The following is a 25,794-nucleotide window of genomic DNA, read 5'->3' as shown; positions in this document are numbered from 1 at the left end:
GCAGTGCCAACGGGTGGCTGGGGTGACCACAGTCACAAGGAAAGGGGATGAGCCCCACTGGCCTCAATAAGAAGGCATTCCCTGAGCGCCCGTAACCTTTGCCGGCAAAATGGCCCCTCCCCAGTCCCCAGAATGGGGAGTAAGCACTGGGACTTGGGGAGGAGAGCAGAGCAATGCTGGATGCAGCCAGGAGCCAAGCCTGGGGCCACATCGTGGGAGGGGACTAATTGTAGGGCCTGGGGCCCCATGCCCTGCCTGCATCTCATTACGAGGAGGAAAGGAAAAGTTGTTTCCATTTTTCCTTGTGGGTTTCTGCACTGGCCGTTGCCACACCAAGAGAATGAGCCATCCCAAACAAGGCTGGGCATTTTATTTTATTTATTTATTTTTTATTTTTGTGTTTGTTTGTTTGAGACGGAGTCTCACCCTTTCACCAGGCTGCAGTGCAGTGGAGCAGTCTTGGCTCTCTGCAATCTCCACATCCCAGGTTCAAGTGATTCTCCTGCCTCAGCCTCCTGAGTAGCTGAGATATAGGCGCATGCCACCACAACCAGCTAATTTTTGTATTTTTAGTAGAAACAGGGTTTCACCAGGTTGGCCAAGATGATCTCAATCTCCAGACCTCGTGATCCACCCACCTCGGCCTCCCAAAGTGCTGGGATTACAGGCGTGAGTCTCTGCGCCCTGCCTAGGCTCCACATTTTAGATGGTTCATCTAAAGGGATCTGTAGATCCCTTTCTCCCCAGCGGAGAAGGCCCAAGGTCATACTCTCACTTTCAGGGAGTACATTGGCTAATCAAAGAGAATTTGCCCCCGCCCTTGGGGGGCCCTGGCAGGGTGAGGTGACTAATGTTCATTTATTCATTCATTCCACAAATCCCTTATTTATTGAGCCCATGAAGAGGGGACTGGGGGAGGGTTTGAGCAGCATCGAACTAAGCTCTTCCCCTCACCCCCAGGTCTCTTCTGCCCTCCTTCCCTCTTAAGGGGCAGTCACTGTATGTGCATTGTCTAATATAATCCATATCAACACCTGGGAGGTGGGTGTTGCCATGCCCATATCACAGAGCAAGGCAATGAGGCCCAGAGAGATCCAGCAACTTTCCCGAGGTCACAGAGCTGGAAAACTGTACTGATGTCAAAAACGGAGCTCAGCTCTGTCCGACTTCAAATCCTCTGTTCCCACAGCCTTGCGCCAAATCACGACAGCAACTAACCTTTACTGGGCCCCTGCTGCATGCCAGTCATATAACCATCTGCATTTCCTCGAGCACCATCGCTCTCAGCTCTAGTATGGGGGCCCTACTGCCTACGTCTGGTGTGGGGAGGATGACACGATCATATGTATGCAAAACACTGTGAAATAGATACCATGGTGCCTGTTTCACAGATGACAACTGCAAAGGTTTCTGTACTAAACACAGCTGAGAAGCTGTTGGAGCTGGGGCTGTGTTTGGGGTTTGGGTTTTGGACCTCAGGGCTGAGTTGCAGCCGGGATTTGAACCGAGGCAGTCAGGCTTGGCCAGGCCAGAAGTGACCCAATGTTACCAATTCTGGGCTGCCACATAGAGGGCTATTAATAGCCACGAGGTGTTTATTGCTAAATAGTCAGTAGCTCCCAGAGGGCAGCTCCAGGTCATGGGACTGCAGCCAGGTCAGCCCCCAACCCCCAGCCCCATGGGGGCTCGTCCCGAGATGTTGTCTCCCCCAGCTGGGCCCCAGCCTGCCCCTGGGAACCCTTACCCAACCAGGCGGCTGCCCCGTGACTGGAAATGGTGACCCCTGTCACACTTGTGTGTGCGAGCCCGTGTGGATGTGCCCGTGCAGAAGAAGACCTATAGCAAGAGTCTCGGGAGGGGAGTGAGGATGCCTCGGGAGGGCATCTGCTGGGGCCAGGCCTTCCCCACCACTCCCAGCCCCAGGGGCCCAGCAAGCCCTGCCATCCTCTCTCTTTCTCAAGCTGGCCAGGAGAGCAGCTGGGAGGGAACCCTGGGGAGTGAGTAGGGGAGACCTGGCATGGGGGTGGAGATGCCTTTGGGAGTCAAAAGCAAGTAGATAAGCGAACACCCTCCCTGAGTATTTCCCCAGAAGACATCCTCCTGTGGCCTCCCCAGGAGATGGCAGCTCCCAGATCTCAAAGTCCCAGGGAAAGTCTTCCCTGCCTGGGTCCTAGAGGCCCCTCCATACCTATACAAACCATGTCACCTAAAGGTCCTGGAAGAGACAGGTTTTCACCTTGAGGGAGCTTCTGAAGACAGCCCTGGGGCATCCATCCACTGCAGCCTGGCCCAGGCAGCCCTGCCCAGCCTCAGCGTTTCTTGCCCAGAGCACAGCTGTGTGCATAAGGGTGGAAATCTGGCCTCCTCCATCAGACTGGAGATTCCCAGTGTGTTTGGGGGACAGAAGAGAAGATTAGCCATGCATTCTGCTCCTGTTCATTTGTTCATTAATTCCACAAATACTCATGCAAGCCCACCTTGTGCCTGTCCCTGGGTTCAAAGCCACAGGGCATCATCCCTACCAGGAGTGGCTGCCTCCATACCCTGTTTTCCCTTCATCCCGACCCCTTTCTCTCACGGCCAGCCTCCAGGGCTGAACCTACTCCTGCATGCCTCACTCCTCAGCAGGAAAGTAAGGATGTACACTTGCAAAGATGGTTATAAAATCCAGCCAGACCATTGCAGGTTTTTTTTTAAGTGAGAAAAAAGCCCAACAAGCAACCAAAATATACTAAAGGGGTGCTCAGAGAGGAAAAAGCATTGGCGTGGAGACTAGAATAACTACATGATGATAATGGCCTTTTTAAAGGACACCCTTTGTACCAGTCACTTAATGAGGTATTTTCACACATCAATGTCACTTCATCCCCTCAAACTCCACCATGTAGGTATTTTAGAGATGAGAAAATTGAGGTGCAGGGAAGCAATTTCTCCAGTGGCAGACCCAGGATTCCAATCTAGAGCTGTCAGAAGTCTTGATGGGACTTAGGCTGGCCCAGATTAGGCTCTGTAGAGGCATCCAAGGAGAGGTGCCTATGGGTCGGACCTCACAGGGCATCACCCCACCTCTTCAGAGGCTTCTAGCTCCAGGACAGCTGGTGGAGCTACAGACAGGGAGCAGGGGAACAGTCTTCCTGCAGGAAGTCTGAGGAGCTGATGAATGGGGTTCTCAGGCCTCTCTGGTAGAGAAGCAGGAGAAGCCCAGGAAATAGACACGTGCTGGCATCTGCTCCACTTGGAGCTGGACCCATAGACCGTCAGGGGATGTGTGGGGAAAATCGAGGCCCAGGCTGGTGAGCCAAGAATGCCTGATGATAAATGTGATAGAAGCCACATGAGCACGTGAAGGCACATTGAGAGTGGAGGGGAGGATGGGGTACCAACATCCAGTGACTCTGAACAGTGCAACAGACAAGCGGAGGCAGGGTGGTGACTTCCCAAAACTAGTATCTAAAGAAATGTCTGAGGGCAGAGGCTCTGTCTCCTCGCTCAGATTGGATACTCTGTAAGGACCTGGAGCATCCTGAAGGCCAGGGCCATGTCAATCCTCCCTGAGACTGGGAGCTCCCTGGGAGCAGTACTTGCACTTCCCTCATAGAGAGACTAACTCCCCAAAGGCAAAGCCAGCCTTTGAAAATCTTTGTCAGATCCCGGCCACCTCTTGTCCTGGGAGGCTCAGGCCCAGCCTTGCTCCATAGGCACCTGTGCCTGGTGGGCCCTTTTTCTGAATCACTGCTCCCTTGGTTCTAGCTCTTCCCTTTCCATGTCATCGCTTCTGTCCCCTCAGCAGATGTTCAGTCAAGCCCTCTTTGCCTTGCATTTTCCTTTTCTAGGCAGATTATAAATATTTACTGATACCTTCCCTGCCCTCCCCTAGTCTCATGTCCTAATGGACATTGTCCTGCAGAGGTAGCTGAATTACCTCTCTCCTGGCAACTCTGAAGTCAACCTGGTGGGGCCTTCCAAGGTTCATCCCATCCATCCCCCAGTCTCCAGGCTGGCTCATGCTAAGGCCTCTCCAAGTAAATGAGAAACCATCCTACATCAGGGCATAGTGCATATGGCTGGTATTCCACAAATGCTGGAGGATGGGAGGGAGAAGGGAAGAAAAGGATTCCATAGTCTTTTCCTCCAAATCCCTCATGCTGTGCTCTCTGGCAGTTCTTCTCATCCTCTGTCCTCTATCCCCCATGCTGTAGGTGAGGCCCACTTTCTCTTGGTGACACTCCAATGGAACCAAGTCACTCTCCTCACTCTAGAAATTAGGACAACACTATGTCCTGCCTGGGCCAGCCCTTACCCTGAGTCTTCCCACCAAATTTGCCACCATGGCAGATGCCTGGTCTCTGATTCCCTTCTAAACACATCCTTCTTTCCTTGAACATCCCTCCATCCATTAAGATCTTCATGAATACATTACACCTTGTGGATGGGAAGGGACAAACACCCTAATCCCAAGGAAATGACTGTTTTTTGGAGGGCTCAGTTATTACTGGGGAGTAACAACCACCCCATAACTTGGTAGCTTTAAACAACACAGTGCATACATTTGCTTATGTCTTGCTAGGCAGGGATGGCCTCTCTCCACTTTATGTGTTGTTGGCTAGAGTGGCTCACCTAGCGCTAGGGAATCCAAAGTAACTGAATTCTGGTGCCTCAGCTTCCGGTGGCTGGAACAGCTGGGAGTTGGCTGAGCCTCTCTCTCTCTCTCCCCCCACCTCGTCTTTCTTCCTCTATCTCTCTGTCTCTCTTCCCCATCTCTCTGTCTCTCCAGTAGAGAGTAGAGTAGCTGGGCAGTTATAGCCTTGTAGCTGCCTTACAAGAGGACAAAAATGGACACTACAATGCCTCGCAAGGCCTAGACCTGAAAGTCCCAGAATATCTCTTGTGTTGAATTTTTTTTTTTTTTTTTTTTTTTTTTTTGAGACAGTCTTGCTCTGTCGCCAGACACGAGGCTGGAGTGCAGTGCTGTGATCTCGGCTCACTGCAACCCCCGCCTCCCAGGTTCAAGCAATTCTCCTGCCTCAGCCTCCCAAGTAGCCGGGACTACAGGCGCACGCCATCATGCCCAGCTAATTTTTGTATTTTTTTAGTAGAGACGGGGTTTCACCATGTTGGCCAAGATGGTCTCAATCTCTTGACCTCATGATCCACCTGCCTCGGCCTCCCAAAGTGCTGGGATTACAGGTGTGAGCCACTGTGCCCAGCCTTGTGTTGCATTTTTATTCAAAGCAAGTCATAAAGCTGGCCCAGATTCAAATAAACTCGACTTCCTGGGGGGCACAGCATGTGGGCACAGGAATGGAAAGAACTGTTGACAGCCATATTTGCACACTGGCTACCACAATGATCCTAACATGTGGCAACTGATCCAGAATCACCAAATTTTGTATTGATCCACCCATCAGCCTTTCAGGTGTTGTGGGAGGGAGGAGAGTGGGCCAGCAGGCTCTCCAAAGGCCCTTCAGCGCTGTGAGCAGGATGGGCAGTTCCTTGGAGAAGGGAGACTCTCCGGCTAGGCAGAAGAGAAGGAGCACTGTGTAGCTCCAGAGAAAACAGTGGCTAGACCATGGGGTGTGAGTCTCACAGAGAGGCGATGATCTGGGAAGGCAGGGTAGGCTCTGGGACTTGCTTAGTTCTCGAGAGATCCTTGAGAAAGGCTCCAGTGGGGTATGGAGCAGGCCTTATACATTTTCATGTTCTCCTTCTTTTCTCCGTGGTCTGTTTCAAGGCTATTTCTCTCGTCTAAGGCCGTGTGTTGCAATCTCTTGCGTGCTTAGGTTTCCGATCTTCCACTGACGAGCCCCGGCCCCTAGAGACATCTCTTGCTTGCCTTGCCTTGCCTTACCACACTTGGGGAAGTCTGGATTTCAGCCCTGGGTTTGGCCACCGCTACATCCTCCCCCTGTCCCACTTTTCTTCTTGCCTGTTTGTATTCAGTCTAGACGATTCATTTTTATTTGTTGATGTCCTGCCCTAGCCTAGGGCAGCTGTGGTGTGGTGAAAAGAGCACTAGATTTGGAGTCAGGAAAGCTGGTTTAAATTCTGGCTTGGCCATTTACTGGCTCTGCGTAAATTCGGGCAAGTTATTTACCTTCTCTGGGCCTCCTGCTCCTCATCTGCCAAACAATCATAATGAGCCCCATCTCCAGGGTGGCTAAGAGGAGACAGTGATGAAGAGGCCTCTGCTGTAATCCCTACCAGCTGACTTTGAGCTCACTTCTCCTAGACAATCCCTGCTCAAGTCCCCACCTGTCCTGCTAACCCTCCACCAACCACTCCTGGCATCTCTGTAGAAATCCTGTACTCACCTCCATAGCCTTGGAATGAAACTCTCAGGATCAGGGCTCAGTGTCAATAATGTCAGTCATTTAACAAATGTTTATTGAGCACGTACTATGTTCCAGGCACTGTTCCAGGAGCTGGAGATACAATGAACGAAACAGACAAAAATCTCTTCCCTCATGGGGCTTGCATTCTAATTGGGGAAGACAAACAAAAGGGGGAGTACATTTTAATGCTACACTGTCAGAAATGATAGCCACTAGCCATGTGTAGATTAAGCACTCGAAACGTGGCTACAACCAATTGAGACACGCGGTAAGTATCAGATTCAAAGACGTATTTTTTTCTTTACACCCGATTTCTGCCCTTGGACAGATGCAAAGACTTAGTACCAAAAGAATATACAATTTCTCATTAATAGGCTGGGTACAGTGGCCCATGCCTGTAATCCCAGCACTTTTGGGAGGCTGAGGCAGGTAGATCCTCTGAAGTCAGGCATTTAAGACGAGCCTGACCAATATGGTGAAACCCCAGTCTCTACTAAAAATACAAAAATTAGCCAGGCTTGGTGGTGCGTGCCTGTAATCCCAGCTACTCGGGAGGCTGAAGCAGGAGAATCGTTTGAAACCGGGAGGCAGGGTTGCGGGGAGCCGAGATCACACCATTGCACTCCAGCCTGGGCAACAAAGCAAGACTTCATCTTGGAAAAAAAAAAAAAAAAGCACCTGCCTCCCAGGGCTGCTGTGCAGATTCAGTGTTCACCAATGTAGGGACTGGCACGTGGTCAGTGATTGGGAAAGGACCACTTAGTAGACCAAAAGCTGCCTGAGGCTGAGACCTTGCACGTGCCCATGCTGCCAGTCACCAAAGCAACTTCCCCACCCTCATCGCGATTCCTCCTCTAAGACTACAACAGCCTCTCTGCCTCCCATTCTGTTGCCAGGCATCTGTGGACAAGTGTATCTGACTGGGCCACTCGTGTTTAAAGCCCCTCAGCTGCTGCTCATCCCTGAGAGGACCTAGGCTCTTGGCATGGTGCTTGTAGGCTCCCCCGGCGCTAACACCTGACCATGTTTCCAGCCTCCCCCCACCACCCACTCCCTGCCCAAGTGCCACCTTCATGCCTTGCTCACACTATCCTTTCTGCCTAGGATGCCCTCAACCCTTTCACCTCCCTCCTGCTCTGTTCTCCCTACCTTCAAACCATCCTCTAGGCAGCCTAGAGATAATGTCATGAGAAGACACCACCCCCACACAACTACTACCACCCCCAAACTGGATCAGATGCCCCCCAGCACATTTTATTTATTTTTCTGCTCACAGATGTATAGTTTTTTGTCTCCTCGCCCACTCACTCTCACCAGATCCTTGAGGGGTGGAACTGTATCTTATTCATAGCAGCATAATGGCTGGCTCAATATTTATTCAAGCCATATTTATGGTTTACAAAAACAAATGAGAGGCTACAGGAGTAAAGGAAGTAAATCTGGAAGCACTGCTCTTCAGTGCCAAAGATCTGGACAGGTGCCACCGTACCAGGAGCAGGACATGAGAGAAGAGCTTATGCAGCAAGGTTGGGCAAGGAGTCAGAGACCAGAACTATGGGTCTATCTTCCAGAGGCTCAAGGAGCTCCAGGGTGTAACTATGTAAAATTAAGTTACACCCCGGCGTCACAGCCCTCTAGCAGCATCCCCTGCTCACTCCCAGCCAGTCGCAGCCAATAAGACCCCCACAGCTGTACACAGCTCTCTCCTATCTCCCAGGCAGCAAGCTTGGAGACATGGCCAGTTCCTTCTTTGGCCAAGGCACAGAGGCCTGGATCACCTAATTCCTGAAGGCAGCGCTACCTATTGCAAGGGTCCTTGGTTCCTGTCTGATGAGCTGTTTCTCCTGTCCCACCCATTCCCAGAGCTTCCCACCTTCTATATCAAGACAGGATGGATGGGTTCCCCCGGGACCAGCTCAACCAAAATGGAAGGACTTCACCCCCAGAACAAGGCCTACACATTAGACACACCTTTCCCAGACCCAAGAAAAATGCCACGTTCCCCAAAGAAAGAGGGAAAGGGGTGGGAGAAAGTCTAGAGCAAGGATTCCATGGAGAAGGAGAAACCAAGAGGAGCTTTGAGATCAGAATTAAATTCTTTAATACAAAATGCTTTTTTTTTTTAAGATATATCTGTATTTCTTTGTCGTTGTTTAAAAATAAATATGTACTACGGAATATCTCGAAAAACTGCACTAGAGACAAAGACGTGATGTTAATATCTTTTCCCCACAATTATTACGGATAAACAGTAGCACCAATAAATAAATGATAACAAATATTAAAATTAAAAAAGGAGAGAGATTTAGTATGTAGAATTCTCTATTTTTTCTTGTTTTGTTTTTACATATAAAAAACAGAATAGCAATGTCTATTTTATCAGAATCACATATATACATAAACATATATATATATATACACACAAATACAAGTTGCCAAATATATATATAGTATGTCGATGTATATTGAAACCCTATTTCAAAGGAATGTGTGCTGGGGAGCCAGGGGGAAGGGGAGGGCAGAGCTGAGTGTTAGCAAAATTAAATATGTGTTCAAGATAAGCTAGTGACTGTCACCGATCAGGGAGAGAGAGATTGGAAACATGAATTTTATATACAAAAACCAGTACAAATAAGAGAGCGAGAGAGAGCAAAAGATACATCTCATAAATAGTTGAAATTAAATATTAACCAAGAATACTGAAAAAAACCCTACTCTTTAATTAAATTAACTGTTTTAATTTCTAATTAAAAAGGGATATTAAATAAGTACCGTATACAAAACACTTTCTCTTTTCTCCGCCTCCACAATGGGCATGTGGATCCTGCCCTGTCTCTCTGTGCCTTGGGAAGGGAAGGGCCAGGGGATGGAGGAGGGTTAACCACTCACACACACACAACCAGGCCTCCTGGGGGAACAGAACTAGTGGTTTCAATGGTGTGAGGACATCGGGTCCTTTTAGGCTGCACCCCAGGAAGGGGAGCAGGAAGAAGATGAGGGTGGGTCCCAGGAGGAGGCGCTGTCATGGGCTGCTGCTTCCAACACGTGTCTCTTCTCTTTGCTGGGACATCTGTCAGTGGCCTCCCGGGCAACTCGGAAGCAGGTGAGAGTAAGTGAACACCGCCCAGGCTCCTGAATCTTCCAGGCAATGCTCCTGGGGGTGAGATTCGCATGCAGCATGTGGAGGGAATCCCCAAAGCACAGCAACGTCCTGAAGCTCCCCAAACTCCTAGTCAGAGCCAGTGTGCTCGTCCCTGTACCTGTCATCTGCCTTTCTGTCCGTCTGACCGAGGGGAGAGGCTCAGCGCCAGGGTTGGGTTTGTCGGTGTTCCTGAAAGTGGGTCATATTTGCCCCCATGCCCTGGCCTTGCACATTCTTGGGCAGGGGAGAGGACCCTGGCCCGGCCAAGTGGGACAAAGAAAAAGATCATGCCGGAGTCTCTCGTCTCATCCTCTTCCCTGTCAGGATCTGAGTGGGAACGTTCCCCTCCCAGCTCAAGTCCACAGCAGTCAAATACATCCAGTGAAGACACCAATAACATTAGCACTGTTAATTTAAAAAAGAATATATATATTTTATATATATAAAATATAGATATTTATTTTTATATATATAATATATATATATATATATATATATATATAAACGTATGTATGTGGGTGGGTGTGTCTACAGGAATCCCAGAAATAAAACTCTAATCTTCCGGGCTCGGTGATTTAGCAGCAAGAAAAACAAAATGGCGAATCCAATTCCAAGAGGGACCGTGCTTGGTCACCCGCCCGGGAATGCTTCTGCCGGAGTCTTGCCCTCCGGACCCAAAGTGCTCTGCGCAGAGTCTCCTCTTCCTTCATTTCAGGTTTCTGGATTAAGGACTGTTCTGTCGATGGTGATGGTGTGGTGGCGGCAGCGTGCTTTCTGTATCCATCATTCTGTGTCAGTCTTTCCTGGTGAGAGATCTGGTTCCCGAAACCCTGAGGGAGGCTCCGTCCTCCTGCCCGGCTCACCGCCTTGGCTTGTCACATCTGAGGGGAATGGAAAACGAAGGCTGGAGTTAGAGCCAAGTGAGGGGGCCTAGCGACGAGGCAGACGGCCTCCCCATTCCTGGGGGCCTCTGGGTCACTGCAGCTTCCGGCACCTTAAGAGCCAAGAGGACAGGAAGGTGTGGTCCTGGGACAAAAAGCCCCAGTGTGAGAGCAGCCCCAGCCCCACCCTCAGGGAGCCCCAGTCTGAGCAGTAGCTCCTCTCAGGGGCTCCCAGTCTGCCCTCTGGAGCTCTCAATCTACTGAGACAAGACAAGGACATGGGAACACTTTACAAAGCAACAAATGAACGGATACCAAAGAACAGTCTCCACCTGACATTTTAAGAGCCAAGGGGTGACCAGAGCTAGATGAAGTTAATCAGAAGAGGCTCCCTGCTGAGGATGTTTTTCCGATTGGTCTCTAGGGGCTGGTATGGGGAAGAGAGTGGGCAGAGCCTCGGGGAGAACGCCTGAGGCAGAGAGGCTTGGCTGGGTGGCCAGCGACAGCAAAGGCCTGCCCTGGGGATGGGAGGCTCCCAAAGGGGTAGCTAGAGCAGGAGGCCCCAGGAAGGTGAAGGAACATCTCCATTCCCCGGGTCCCCTCCCAGTGTGGCTGCAGGCCTCATTTCTCTTGAGCTGGCTAGAGGCTGCAGTCCCAGGTCCCCAGCTCTTCCCTTTCCAATATGCTGCTTCACTTAGGATGGGGAGAGACGATCCTGCAGCTTCGCTACTCCTGCTGAAGCAAAGGGGGCCTCCCAGAACTTTCTCGGCATGCTCCTGCCCCTGGGCTGATTGTGAGGAGGAGGCAGAGCAGGCCCTACCCTTCTGGGAGCCCAGAAATGGGAGTCCTAAGCCTCCGATTTTGGAAACTGATATTTGCAGATCCAGCCAGCTTGAGGGTTGGGTAAGGAATTAGGAGGTTAGGGTAACTTCAGTTAGCTCCAGGTCACTTCACACACACACACCCGTCTGCAGGATCATCACCAAAAAAAATCCTAAAATGTCAAGTCCCTAATCTTCCCCAAGGACCCCTGGGGAACTGAGACCCCCTCATCTAGAACTGAAGTTAGGCAGAGCCCCCACCCCCAGCACTAATATACACCACTTGGTTTTACATAGGGCTAAGACAGACAGAATCATACCAACTACCCAGGCCTGGTTCCCAGCATCCCCTGAGCACCCACAAGCCACAAGAACATTGGTGGGGGAGGGGAGACTCCCCTAATGCAGCCTTGGGGTGTGCTGGCGGTGCCTTGGCCCTGTCTGGGGAATCCTCATAAAAGTCCTGCCTCCCTAAGTGAAGCTTATCCTTACTCTCCAGGGCCTCCCTCACTGAGCACAGCCAAACTGGTATAAAGAACTCAGGCTAAGGCATTGAAAGATTGCCAGCCGCCTGGCCCAGCCTGTGCTCCCAGCCTCGCCCCCCTGAACTGTGGTATGCATTCATTCATTCATTCATTTGATACCTCCCTGGTCCTCAACATGGACAAGGGGCAGAGGTACAGATGCCTGGGGTTCACAAAGGTAACTAAACCGGGCCCGGGCTTATGGAGTTTATGGTCTAATGTCAGGAGAATGGGCACAGAACCCTCCCTCCACGCATCCTGGGGGCACTTGAAAATGTGTGGGCTGCTTGGGGTTGTCACCATGACTGGTGGAGGATTAAAGTTATATCAAATGCTACAGCTCCTTCAGTGTGTAGGCAAAACTGCCCTGTCCTAAACCAATAGCCAGAGCCCTTGCCCTCAGAGAGCCCTAGTCTGAGCGGGGAGACATAGCCCTGGCCTCAGGGAGCCCCAGTCTGAGGGGGGAGACATAGCCCTGGCCTCAGGGAGCCCCAGTCTGAGGGGGGAGACATAGCCCTGGCCTCAGGGAGCCCCAGTCTGAGGGAAAAAACATAGCTCTGGCCTCAGGGAACCCCAGTCTGAGGAGGGAGACATGGCCCAATCCTCAGGGAGCCCCAGACTGAGTGGGGAGACATGGCCCTATCCTCAGGGAACCCCAGTCTGAGGGGAGAGACGTAGTCCTGGCCTCAAGGAGCCCCAGTCTGAGGGGGGAGACATAGCCTTGGCCTCAGGGAACCCCAGTCTGAGGGTGGAGACATAGTCCTGGCCTCAGGGAGCCCCAGTCTGAGGGGGGAGACATGGCCCAATGCTCAGGGAGCCCCAGTCTGAGGGAGAAGACATGGCCCTATCCTCAGGGAGCCCCAGTCTGAGTGGGGAGACATGGCCCTATCCTCAGGGGCACCAGTCTGAGGGGGGAGACATGGCCCTATCCTCAGGGAGCCCCAGTCTGAGGGGGAAGACATGGCCCAATCCTCAGGGAGCCCCAGTCTGAGGGAAGAGACATGGCCCTATCCTCAGGGAGCCCCAGTTTGAGAGGGGAGACATGGCCCAATCCTCAGGGAGCCCCAGTCTGAGGGAAGAGACATGGCCCTATCCTCAGGGAACCCCAGTCTGAGGGAAGAGACATGGCCCTATCCTCAGGGAGCCCCAGTCTGAGGGGGGAGACATGTCCCTATCCTCAGGGAGTCCCAGTCTGAGGGGGGAGACATGGCCCTATCCTCAGGGAGCCCCAGTCTGATGGGGGAGACATGGCCCTATCCTCAGGGAGCCCCATTTGAGGGGGGAGACATGGCCCTATCCTCAGGGAGCCCTACTTGAGGGGGGAGACATGGCCCTCTCCTCAGGGAGCCCCAGTTGAGGGGGGAGACATGGCCCTATCCTCAGGGAGCCCCAGTCTGAAGGGAGAGACCTATCCCTGTCCTCAGGGAGCCCCAGTCCAAAGGGGGTGACACAACCCTTTCCTCAGGGAGGCCAAGTCTGAAGTGGGAGACTCAATCCCTTCCCCCATCAAGAAACACTGAGTGAGTGAGAAGCTCAGCCACGCAGACATCAAAGGGCCGACCGAGGCCAGGCCCTGGAGAGAGCCGTGAGAGCAGCCCAGGCCCCGGTGAGCGCAGTGAGAGCGTCTATGCCTTGTGGACATCGTCCACACCTGGAGCCGGCTTTCAGCTTCTCAGCATTAGTACCAGAGGAGTAATAACGTCAGGACCAACAGCCACTATGAGCAGAAGGACCACAGGACACAACACACAGCTTGCGTCCACACCACCACACTAAGCCACACCAGCCTACCACTCAGGCAACCAGGCCAACCTCAGAACAGGCCCCGCCAGGCTGGATCAGCGCCTGCAGCCCACCATGGGGCCTTAAAAGCAGAGAAGGCAGCAGTCATCAGGCAGGCAGCTAGAAACTGAGCAAGCAGCTGGCCCCTCTCAGGCGCTCTCTCGCTCGCTCGCTCGCTCTCTTTCTCTCTCTCTCTCTCTCTCCCCATCTCTGTGTGATGCCCCTCTCTGACTTGCTCGCCCTCTGGGAACCAACCTGCAAGTACGTTCGTTTAACTCAAGCTGCCTCGCCTTGCAACGCGAGTCTGTGTTTTTGCAGGAACATTTACACGTCTGTGGATCTTGTACAAACAAATGCTTTCTCCGCTCTGAGCAAGGCCCACAGGGACTGCAAAAAGGCAAAAGGAAAGATATCTAAGCTAGAGCATCAGCAGAGAGAGAGAAAAAAAAATCACCATGCAACACCCCCTGACACGTCCACAGCTGCACCCCCACCCAGCTGGTCAGCCCCCACGCCCTTCCACGCCCTGGAAGGATCTGAGTGCTACAGCAGAAGACAGAGAGAGCGGCAGAAAGAGGCAGCACTGGCTAGGACACCTGCCACAGGAAGAGGCAGGCACAGGCGGGCAGAGAGTGCAGGGAGAGACTGCCGTGAGGGGCAATGTTGTGTCCCTGGGCGACAAGAGTGAGTCTCAGGCCACAGGGACCCAACTGCTGCCACCCCCATCTGAGCACGCCTTGACTCTTCACTGGCTGGGGATGGCAATCAAGGGCCACTGAGATGGCAGGGGCCACCTTCTCCCTATGCACCGGCTCATGCCCAGGCCCCTCCACCAAGGTGGGCTAAAGTAGGGTGTGATGGGAGGCTAAGCCCACAGGCAGCATCCACAGGCCAGGCTGCTGGTGGCCAGAAGGCCCAGGGCAGGGCCCACCGTAGCCTCCAACCCAGAGGAAGAGACTGCCCTACAGGGAGCACTCTGCAGGTGCCGTGGGTTGGACTGGAATAGGGGGCTCCCCTCCAGAGGCCCCTTACTCCATGAGGAGCCAGGGCACTTCCACTAGATGAAGAGAGGCTGCCACATGGTGTGTGATCCCACCCAAGCTCCTCCTTCAGCTGAGGAGTCATTCGACAAGCCGCCTTGGGTCATTCACGGCCCTTCTTGGGCCACGTCTGCCCTCCCCACTACCCTCAGCTTCCAGACGAATGCAGAAGCCTAGAGCAATGGAAACCAGTTGGGTGAGCAGGCACCCGTGCCAACATGGGCCCGCCACCAGTGCCCAGTGGGTGAGAGAAAATGGGTGCCCAGCCAAGCCAGAGTCCCCGCCCTCAATCCTCCAGGCCTGCTCGCCCCCCCGATTCACCCAACCCTGGACCAGCAACGCCACCACCAAATCTACCCGTTGGTGCCAATTAGTGGAGTGAGAGTGAGAGAAAGAGACAAGGGCCAGGGGGATGAGCGCCAGGGAGGGACCAAGGGAGGGAGGCAGGGTTATGGGGTACAGCAGGCGGGAGCTGGACTGGGGGCCAGGGAGGCTCCAGGGAATTAGACAGCAGCGGGCACCAACGTACACGCTCCAGGACTTATACCGGGATTTCTTGCGCTTTCGTTTTTGCCCCTTTCCCTTTCCTGGAACTGATTTTCTGGAAAATAAAAAAACAGAGACAGAGAGAGAGCAGGGGCGGTCGGGGGTCGGGTGGAGTAAAAGAAGCAGTGAGGAGGGCAGGGATAGGGGAAGGACCAAAGCAAAGCCACACAGGGAGGCTTCCTGGAGGAAGTGTCAGGAGGCAAGTGTCTCTGGGAAGGCATGCACAGAAACACACAGGAGTGTCTGGGCAGCAAGCACTCAATGGCTCTTTCTTCTCCTCACACCGGCCACCCTGCAGTGGCAAACACAGACCCTGACAAGGTTAAGGGTGGGAAACTGAGACTGGGTAGAGGGCACAGGACGCAAGGGTCTCCATGCTCACAGAGGCTCCTGGTCCCTGGCAGAGGGCAAAGCCCGAGGGAAGGCTCTTTGCCCAGCAACTCTGTCCAAGTCTGACCCTGAAGGTCAGGGGGTGATGAAAGGTAGGCCAGGCTTCGGGGAGAAGGTCAGAGAGCTGCCTGGATGGGGAGCAGGAGTGGGAGGGCAGGCTGAGCATCGGGCACCTTCTGCTTTCATTTCTGAGTGCGACAGAACCTCTGGGAATCCCGGCGTGGGGGAAGCAGCTACCTTCGGAGCTGGCACAGAACCAAGAGCAACACAAAAAGGCAACAGCCTGCTCAGCACGACCTGGACTGGGAGGCACGGCCGGGTGTCCGGGAGCCCCGGACAGGCAGCAGGGTGGGGTGGGAGTTAGGGAGGGCTGGGGAGGAGGGGCCTGGGCGGTACTTGGCAGGGCGTTCTCTCCCCAGCCTGTCAAAGCCTGCGACACCATCTCACCAGACACTATTCCGAGCCCAGGCGAGCCCCCTACTCTCCCCGTGGCAAAGCAGTCATTCGGGGAAATGGGAAGGGGGCAAGCTGTAGCCTGTGCCCCTCAAGAGAACCAGCGCCCTCCATGCCTGCCAGGCCCGAGAGAACACACCTCAGAATGTCTGTCACAGGGAAGAAAGGAGGGGGAGAAGGGACCAGAGAGGGTGAGTCTGTCCCCCTTAGGAGAAAGCACCAAAGGGTGGAAGGAGGGTTTCCGCATCCTCTCAATCTGGAAGCTGCAGGCTGAGGGAAGAGGCAAGGGGGTGAGGCATAGGGGACTTCAATGTCCCCACAGCACTGGGGGCAGACAGGATGGTGTGGGGAAGGGCAGGGCCCAGGTGCTCTCTCTCAGTCTCTCTTTCCCTACAAGCTCGAGCCGATGCCAGCCACCCACCCTGTCTTGAAGGCTTACTGTCACCAGACCTTGTCCCCCACCATCCTACCCGACCCTGAACACTGAGCACTCACAAGCCTCTGAAAATGACCAACATTCAACTTTTTCTCCCTGGCCAAGAGGGCTGTGTGTCTGCTGCCTGCTGCCGACAGGAGGGCCTGCACTGAGAAACACCCTCCAGCCAGCCTCACATCCAACTGCACCATCACAGCCACCCCAAAAAGAGGCTGTTTCCTCTGCCACCTATGTCCTCTCCCCACTGTGGGTGCCCCAGAGCAAGCCAGGAAGTCAGTGTCCATATTGCCCCTGACACACCGAAACAGCAAGTCCTGCCCAGGAATGATCCGGAGACCCGGAAGGCATGGTCCCTTCCAAAGCAAGTGCCAGGCTCCTGGCTGGGATTTCTCACTAACCCTAGAGCCATCACCCTGGAGCTGGAACCATCCCGTTGTTGCTGCCACCACAAGTCCCCCATAAGACCAACTCCCTGACCCAGGGAGGCCACGAGAGCCCCCAACAGAGGTAGCCAAGAGCCCCAGATCAAGACAACCGGCCACAGAGAGGGAGAAGTGCTAAAGTCAGGGCCACTTACTTTTCTTGTCTTGCTCTATCTTTCTTTGGTCTGAAATGGGTAGGGAGAGAGAAAAGAACAAAACAGAGAAGGGTTAAGACGGTGATGACAATGATAGGGGATAATAACACTATCATTGTTAAAACCACAGTAAAAACAGCATTTATGATGGAGCCACACTGTTTTAATCTCCTCATATATAACTTATTTAATCCTTATAACAAGGCTCTAAGATATACTACTACTGTACCCATTTTACAGACGTAGAAACTGAGGCACATTGAAGTAAAATGCCCAAGGTCACGCAGCTGGAAGCTGGACGTGGGCTAACGTACAACATGCTTAACCCTGGCACAGACCAGGTGCCCTTCAGCCACTTGCTGATAATGAATCCGTAACTACATCCTCACCTGCATTCACATTTGTTGTGCTGTAGGAAGCTCATCTCTCCTATGTGCTGGCCTTGGTGAGGTTTGATCCGCATAATCTGGGGGGGAAAGAAGCAGATCACAGAGGTTAGTGACCCAGCCAGCCAAACCCAGATGGGACAACCCTGGGGCTCCTGTCACTCAGCACCCAGGGGTTCTGCAGAGCAGGGATGGGTGGTGGAGGCAGGGAGGACCAAGAGCTCTAACAGGAAAGAGGCTCAGGCCCACCTCAACTCCCCCAACCCTGCTGGCCTCAAGGAGCCCTCATTCCACTTGAGGCCAAGACACGGCTGCAAGGGTTGGCCAGGCTGGGAATTCAAATCCTAGATGATTACCACTCCCCATTCCCTCCCCTTCTTTCATCCTCCCTAGGCCTCACCCTGACTCCCAGTACATACCCGAAAGCAACCCCCTCCCTGTGGCTCACAGCTCCCTCCCACCCTATCTGGGCTGAGATGTGCCCCATCACCAGGTAACACCAAAAGACTTTTTAAACTCTCCATGGACCAGGTTCATCCAGCTTCCCAAACAGAGCCCCCAAGATGGGAGGGCCCTCTGGACTCTCTTCAAGAGAAGAGAGGGGCCCCCTGGCACAGGCACCCATCTGCCCCCTCCTGAGCCCAGGGGTAAACCATCAGTAAGGAGGAGATGGTTGGGGCTTGCTGGGATCCTGGGCTGGGAATGCAAACATCTTCTCCACAGAAGGCAAGACAAGACCCTGGCACACCTCCCCTGTGCAACTCAGAGGCAGGAGCTGGACAAGGCAAGTCTAGCCAGGAAGGGACCTGGAACCACCTGTTCCCAAAGTGTTACACCCCTCCCTATGCCCCCCTGCCCCCACTTCCCAAAGATGCCCACCTGCATGGTGATGTTGAACTCCTCAGTGGGCACACACTCCAGGCCCTCATCATTGCAACAGCCCCCACATCGCATCAGGGGCACACAGGATGGCTTGAAGATGTACTCGATCTCATCAGGGTACTCCTGGAAGATGTCCACCAGGGTCTCGATCGGATGGCAGTAGCTGCGCTGGTAGACATCCATGAACTTCACCACTGCATGAGAGGCGGCGATGCATGAGCCCAGTGGGTGACACAAAAGACGGCTAGCCCCACTCTCCACTCAGCTCTGCAAAGCCACTCCCTGGAGCTTCTGTATCAGGCAAGTCCTTCCAAAAATCTAACTTCAGTCCCTCCTACTGCATTGAAAGCACGTCCCTCAGCTTCCCACCATCAACACTGGTAAAGGCCTGTTTTTATTCCAGAGATCACACAATGTACTCAAGTTCCAAGGGACATGGCCTGCCACATCTGATCCTGCCACCTCACTGTGACAGCTGAACTGAATCCTGGGTCAAACTCGATGACAAAAGACAGTTTGACTGTGGGTACACCCCATGGGGATGCTCTAAGCTTCCCCTAAAAGGAGGAAGAGTCAGCTTTGCCAAGTTAGTCTCCAGTTTCCTACAACCTCCCCACAACCACTACCATGACATCAACTGCAGCAGCAACTATTTATTGAGCAGTTACTACACGCTGGGTACTGTGCACAGTAGGCTGCAGCTATCATCTCACACAAGTCTCTCCACATGATACCATTAGACACTACTGAGATTGCATTTTACAGATGGGGAACAGGAGGCCCAGAGAGGCTAAGTGACTTGCCCCAAGCCCACACAGCAAGTAAGTAAAAAGAGTGAGAATTAGCTGACATCAAAGTGTTCCCAAGCCTGTATCAGGCAAAAACAGAGGAGGCACCTTTCCCCCTGCCAGTCCCCTTCCTCAGACCTGAGCTGGGAAGGTGGTGGCCATCAGCACAGGGGCTGGGCCCGCCTGGAACCAGCAGGTGGCAGTGGGCGGTCATGCTGAGAGCCCTACCAGACACTGATAACCCCGCCCAAGAGGGCAAACTCCTTGCATCATGGAAAAAACAGTGCTGCCACTGTAACCACGAAACATTTCTAGAAGTTGATCTGGAGGGAGACCAGGGTAAAGACAGTTTCCCAGGCTGGCGGCAGAGCCTGGGGTGCATTGGAGCATGAAGGGGTAATTCTGGGCCACAGGGGTGGAGCCCTTGAGAATAAATAAATGCAGGACTCCGGCATGACTATTCCAAATTGTGGCCCAGCCTGCCACTCCCATCGCCTCCCCCCGCTCCCTCCCCCGGCAACACTAGCACATAGCAAGCCTGTCCCTGAAATGGGTTCCCTACACAGAGGGAAGAAATAACACCTGGCCAGTGAGGAGGCCCAGGCTCTGGCCATGAGTTGGTGCGACCTTGGGCCAGTCCCTCCCGTCTCCGGGCCTCCAACTCTGCTCAACTGTAGAAGTGGGTTGGGCTGATCTCAGACACTGAAACAGGCTGAAAAGGTGGAGTTCTGTCTTCCATTTCCAGCCCTGGGAACAAGTGCTCTTTTTCAGCCTGGGTAATATGAAGTTTAGAACTTCACCAAAGCATCTTAAGTGTATGCCCAGTGGACTTCCACCCCAGCTCCCAACCCCACCCCAGAAACCATATCGGACCTCCCCCTCACTCCTCCCTCCAAGGTCTGCTTTCCAGAAGAATAAAGGACAATGGGGGGGGGTATGTACACAACAGGTTGGTTGGGAGGAAGGTGGGGAGAAGGCCACAGGTGTGAAAACAGAAAGAACAGCGGGAACCAAGCCCGTCCACTGCCTCCTGTGAGGTCTCTACTTTTATCCAGACCACCAACAGGCACAGAATCCTTCTCTACCCACCAAGGGTTACCGGAACGAGTGAACGAGACCCGAAGTCTGAAAAAGTCATTTTTTAAAGCCAAATCAACAGGGAAGCAGATGACCAATCAAGAAGTTTGGAACTGTCCCCTTCATCAAGGCTGGGACAGAGGAGAGCCAGGCTTGTGGCCCAAGAGGGCACAGCAGAAAGGTCTGGGCTGGGCAAGGGGTTGGTAGATGAGGGTAAAAAGACCTGGGGTAGGAATTCCCCAGAAAAGCTTCTCCTTGGAATCCCCAAGCCCCATGGGAGGTGGAAGGGGGGCAACCCCACCCACACCCTTCATCAGGCAGCCACCCCTCCAAGGCGGGCTGGCCTCCGCTGCCCGGGAGCACATACGGGCTCCAACACCAGGCTGTCGTGGTTTTCCTTATGTATCGCAGACAACCTTTTCTCCAGCAAACAAAGACCATTTGTCTTGCCTCTCCCAGACCAGAGACCACTGGAAAGCTGAAAGGAGCGAGTGGCGCACTAGAAGCAGGGGGCTGGTCAACGGCTGAGTAGCCAGGTCCTAGGCCAAGGAAGGGGCTCCTGGGGTGGGGAACGAGGAGGCAGAACAGGCTGGGCACCACCACTCTGGCCACTACCCAGCTATGCTGGATTTAGGTCAGGGAAACTTGCCTAAAGGAAGACCCCAGGGCCTTTCCTCCCCGGAGGTGGAAAGCACAGCCCACAGTCAGTGGTGGGGAGAGCCAGGGTGTCCCCAGAGAAATGGGAGGATCCAAACCACAGCGGAACAAAAGGCAGGCGGACTTGGGGTTGGGCAGGGGGGCGGGGCGCCTGGGAGCTACAGCCAGCCCTCTGCTGGCCTGGGAGGGAAGTTCACAGCACCCGAACCTAGTCAAGTGGGGCTTTCTCCACCCGCAAAGGAATGCAAACCAGGGAAAGGAGGGGAGATCCCATTAGGCTGAGCCCTCTGCACCTCCAGCTCACACAGGAGGGGTCACAGTTCCCGTGAGTGGGACATGCCTATATAGGAAATGACGCTGAATGTCCACCCTCCCCCAGGAGCTAGGGAAGACAGGGACACTTTTCCCAGCATCTAGGATCCCTGAACACTGTCTTCTTGCTCTGTGCTCATGGCTCCTTCTCTGAATAAAACTGTACTGGAAAGAGCAGAAGAAAAAGGCAACAAGTCCTATTTCTAGCAGAGACCTGAACAGCGGAGGGTCCTCACAAAACGGGGTGAACCTCATGGGATCCAGCTTTTTCTTTCTTGATCCTCATATTCCTGTGCCTCTTCCCCTTCCTCCCCACAGAAAAGGAATTAGGCCGTCCACCCATCCCCTGAGAGGACAGGGAACCTCCATCCAAGAGCCAGGGGGACTCACCTTCGTGGTGATTCTGCCCTCCTCCTTCTGCCATGGGTGCAGCCTGGGACCACTGAGGACAGAAAGAGAGCAAGACATGGGCAGGGGCAGGGGCCAGGACCAGGGTGCACAGGCCCAGCCACCCGGCCCCTCCTCCCTCCTCACTTCCCTCCCACCCACAGCCTCTGGCTTCTCCAAGTCTTCTGAGTCAAAGAGGACACAACCCGGGGTCCCCTGGGGCACAAAATATGCCCACCACTCCTGGACTGCTCCGATTATGAACCCGAGGAAGTTAAAGACTAACCAGATGTTGGGGGCTGGGGAGCTGGAAATGCAGGAGGAAAATCCCAGAATGCTTCGCTGTCCAGGTCCCCTGTACCCTCCCCACACTTCCCTCTCCTTGCTCTCACGGTCCCCCTGATTCCCTAGTCCAAAGCCATGGTAAGTATTAAGGTCAAACAGGAGGACAAATTTGGACTGGGGCAGGAAGGAAGGACTGGGGGCGAGAAAAACAACATGGTGACCTTCTCCTGCTGACATGACAAATACCAGGGTGAGCTGGTGTTGGAGAGGGAGGGGGGTGCTGAGGACCGAAGGGCACCAACCACCCTCCCCCATCCAAGCTCTTCTAGTCCTAGGAATAATCCAGCATGCCCACAGGTTACTTCGAGGGGAAAAACCCAGGAGGAGACCCTAGGGGAAGAGAACCCCATATTCCTCCCTGAACAAATCTCTCCAGAGCCTCAGTAGATTTCCAAAGCCTCACCAGTCTCCCACTCCCACCTGTTCGCTGGTTTCTTCTCACTCCCAAGGTGAGGAGGTCCCAAGCCCCTCTCACCTGGGCACCTTCTTCAAAATGACACTAGGGAAGGCTTTTATGCCTTGGCACTGCCCAGCCCCTAGGGGGCCCCCTGCACCACCTTAGGCCTGAGGCCTCCCCTAACCCTCCCCACCCCCACATAATTCCTCCCCTCCCCAGAAGCTGTGAAGGTCAACACACCCAGACACGCGGACCTGGCTGCACCCGAAAGGAAAGCCTTCTGCCAGCCCTTCCTCAGGGTCTCTGGCTCTCACCAACTCCCCTCCTGCCCAGCACTCACAACCAGAGGGGCACTAGCCTATGAAACACCAAACCCTGCTGGTGGGAGTTCCACTGTCCCTCACACAACCCAAATGTACCACACTCAGGTCCCCCAGCCCTGATCCCAGAGAAAGCCAAGGTCACACGGGAAGGGGTCCTTACAGGAAGCCCCTCTCAAGAGAAAACAACATCTCCCAGGCTTCTAGCTGGACCCCTCCCACTGAGGCTTCCTCAGGGACCCCTGGATTGTGCAGCTCAGCCCCTCGCCCATTCCCATGACACCCCCTGGCTTCCCCCTGACAATATTCTTCCTAGACCCTTCACTCCTCCTGGGCCCCAGTGAGGAAAGGGGACGGAAATTGCATACCCCTTCTAAGGCCAGGGGGCACAGGAGGGGCGGTTCTAGGCAGGCAGGGGCCAGGTGTCCTTCTCTGGGGGCCTCTGAAGGTCACACTGTGGCCAGGCAGCCACTCCTCCCCCTCCTCCCTACTTGGAGGCCTGTAGCCAAGGCCTTTGTGCCAGGGTCTGAGGAACTTGTGGTGCTAGCAGCGACCCCTGTCCATGGCTTTCCTCTCGCGTCCTCTCCAAGGGGATTCTGGCTGAGGGAAGGTGTCAGGGAGGAGCGGAAAGGGACCCCTTAGGTGGCTTTCAGAAGCAAGTTGGGTGGGTAAGTTTAGGGTTCCAAAAAACCACCTGCTCCAGCGCTGCCTTTCACCAGGACAAAGTGTGTGCAAGGCTGGCAGGAGCTCCTTTCCAGGGTTCAGGAAGGACTATTCCCATGCTGCTCGTGGCACAGCAAATTTCAAGCCATTTCTCCAAAAGGGTAAAGTGGAGCAATGACTCTCTTTAAACCCTCCCTTCATCCACTCCCACGAGAGCTAAAGCACAGCTCACTCGGGACTGTTGGGGAGGGAAGGGAAGCACACTGTCACCAAGTCGGGACTTTCGGTGGAGTGTGACAAAGCGCCCGGTGGGCTCCCGCGCCACGACTTCTGACAGTGATCATCCTTTCCCTGGACACTGGGGCCATAAAGGGGTTAGACGGATCTTCTCCTCAGAAAGGAATGAAAATAAAAGGGATGACAGGGGCTTTTCTCCATGCTAGAGAGGAAATGGGGAAAGAGAAGGGGCGTCAAGAAATTCCTCCTAGCACTGGGCAGGGTAGGATCTGGAAACAGTGGAAAGGGGTAGGGATGGTTCTCCGGATCCCCGGGCTGGGGCTACCTCAAGAGGTCACCTTCCCACGGAGGGCTGGCGGGGGGAGGGGTGCCGCTCGCCACTCCGGGCTCCCCATTCGGGCAGCCGAGGCTCGGGAAACACGCGGCCGGCCAGGCCCGGGCTGATGTAATCGGCTCCGCGCCGCGCGCGCCCGGCCGGGCGGGGGAGGGCGGGCACCGAGCGGGACGCGAGCGGGGACGGGCGGGGTTGGCGCGGCGCAGGTGGCCCAGCAGGGAGGGGGGGTCCCCGCAGCAATCCACCCCAAAACTTTTCCCAAACTCGCGGCAAGGGCCAAAGAGACCGAGTGGCAGTGACAGCAAGCCCCCTCTCCCTCCTGCGCCCTGCCCCCTCCACGCTCTCTACCCTCCCGCGGTCCAAGGTCCGAGCGCCCCCCTGCCCGCTGGTCTCTGGCTCCCGCCCTGGCTGCCTGGACTTCCAGATCGGCGGGGACCAGCGGCCGGGAGCAAACTTCAGCCGGCAGCAGCAACGCAAGCCCAGCCCCCTCGGCCTCCTCCTCCGGCTCCCGCCCTCGGCTGGTCGGCCCAGATCGTACGTGCGGTGACTCCGGTGGGTGGGCAGGGCCCGCGTGGGCGGTGAGCCTCTCTCCGGGTGCCCTCCCACCTAGCGCGCGCCCCCTCCCCCTGCACCTACGACGACAGAGGGGGACGCCGCGCGCCTGGTGCCCATGGACCCGCGTGGGGCACCGGGGCCCCACGCGCGCGCTCGCACGCACGTCCCCAGCCAGGAGAGGCGCTCGCAGCAGCCCGCGGCGCCAGGCGGGCACGGCCGCTTACCTTGGCATGGTGGAGGTAGAGCAGCAAGGCAAGGCTCCAATGCACCCAAGAGAGCAGAAAGTTCATGGTTTCGGAGGCCCGACCCGGGCCGGCGCGGCTCGCGCTCCCTCTCCGGCTCGGGCAATGGGGCTGCCCGCTCTCCTCGGCGCCTTGGTGAGCTTCTCTTCCTCCCCGGGCCGAGGCCCGGGCCAGGGCCTGGGGCGCGCGCGCGGCTGGAGCACTGTCTGCGCACACCGCCGCCTCACCCGTCCATGAGCCCGGCTTCCGAGCACCGAGTCGCCACCGCGGCCCCCTCTCCTCTTCCTTCTCTTCTTCCTCCTCCCCCTCCTCCGGCTGCGGCTCCTCCCGGCTGGAGCTAGCACTTCTCGCTGCTCCGCTCGGGTCGGCTTCCCCCGCGCGGACCACGGCTCCTCCGGAACGAGAACACCCCAGAAGTTGGACGAAAAGTTTCAGTGCGACGCCGCGAGCCCCGAGCCCCTCCACCCCGCCTCCGGGCGCGGGCTCCGGCCCCTGCCCGCCGCTCGCCGCAGCGTCCACTGTCTACCGCCGGCCAGGGAGGAGGTGGGCGCTGGGGCTGGGGGCGGTGTCTGTCTGTCTGTCCGTCAGCCCGACTGGTCCGCTGCGGGATCCCAAGGGGGAGGGCTCACGCCGCGCTCCGGCGGTCACCCCCAAAAGCAGGTCACTCACTTTGCCCCTGTCCCTCTCGCTGCTCGCACGCCCGCGCGCTCTCTCTGACCCCGTCTCTCTCTTCCTCGACTTCTCTCTGGAGCTCTTGCTACCTCTCTTTCCTCTCTCTGCTGGTTTCCAAAATCCACAGTGATTTGAGGGAGTAGAGCAATCTCCCCACACCGTCGGCAGGATTCAAGTGGGAAATGGCAAGCAAAAATAAATTAAAACGGGAAACAATACAGTTTTGAAAAAATGTTTAAGAAAAAAGAAGGAGGATAAACCCCGGATCAACGAATATCAAATTCCAGCACGGAGCGCCCTGGCCAGTGATCTGATGACCGGTCCACCTAGCCGCTGCGCTCCCTACAGAGCACCGGTGCCAGCCCCCCGCGCCTCGACCTCCAAGCTACCCGGCTGCCCCAAGCCTCCGCGATCCTCCGCTATCAACCGACTTTTATAAACCTAAAATTGGCTCCGCCCCTCCGGGACCCGCCCCGGGGGCGGGGACAGGCGAGCCTCGCCCCCTCCACGCGCGGCACAGACCCGGGCGCTGCGGACGCCCAACGAAGCCTGGCCCCCAGCCCGCTGCAATGAAGGGAAAGCTCGACCCCCACCAAGGTTCACAGCCTGAAAATTA

At 55.1% G+C, this 25,794-nt stretch overlaps 1 protein-coding gene across 9 annotated transcripts; it reads right to left on the bottom strand.

Annotated features, from left to right (window-relative positions):
* Positions 1-8,409: 8,409 nt before the first annotated feature.
* VEGFA (vascular endothelial growth factor A) lies at positions 8,410-25,596 on the bottom strand. 9 transcript variants are annotated; one of them, XM_003732674.5, is made up of 8 exons: positions 24,489-25,596; positions 21,417-21,468; positions 18,190-18,386; positions 17,314-17,390; positions 16,925-16,954; positions 15,052-15,123; positions 13,738-13,869; positions 8,410-10,355 (listed from the first exon to the last, which is right to left on the bottom strand). In XM_003732674.5, exons 1-8 carry the CDS (start codon positions 24,552-24,554, stop codon positions 10,334-10,336), a joined length of 648 nt encoding a protein of 215 aa, XP_003732722.1. In that variant the 5' UTR covers positions 24,555-25,596; the 3' UTR covers positions 8,410-10,333. The 9 variants fall into 9 exon arrangements, with proteins under 9 accessions (XP_003732722.1, XP_003732723.1, XP_008992752.1 ...); XM_003732675.5 differs by having other exon boundaries at positions 15,070-15,123; XM_008994504.5 differs by lacking the exon at positions 24,489-25,596 and adding an exon at positions 21,700-23,834.
* Positions 25,597-25,794: the final 198 nt, after the last annotated feature.

The sequence above is a fragment of the Callithrix jacchus genome, chromosome 4, assembly GCF_049354715.1.
Source record: "Callithrix jacchus isolate 240 chromosome 4, calJac240_pri, whole genome shotgun sequence".
Classification (NCBI taxonomy): domain Eukaryota; kingdom Metazoa; phylum Chordata; class Mammalia; order Primates; family Cebidae; genus Callithrix; species Callithrix jacchus.
Note: the sequence above shows the minus strand (reverse complement) of the source record. Positions and strands in the feature narration are given on the sequence as shown.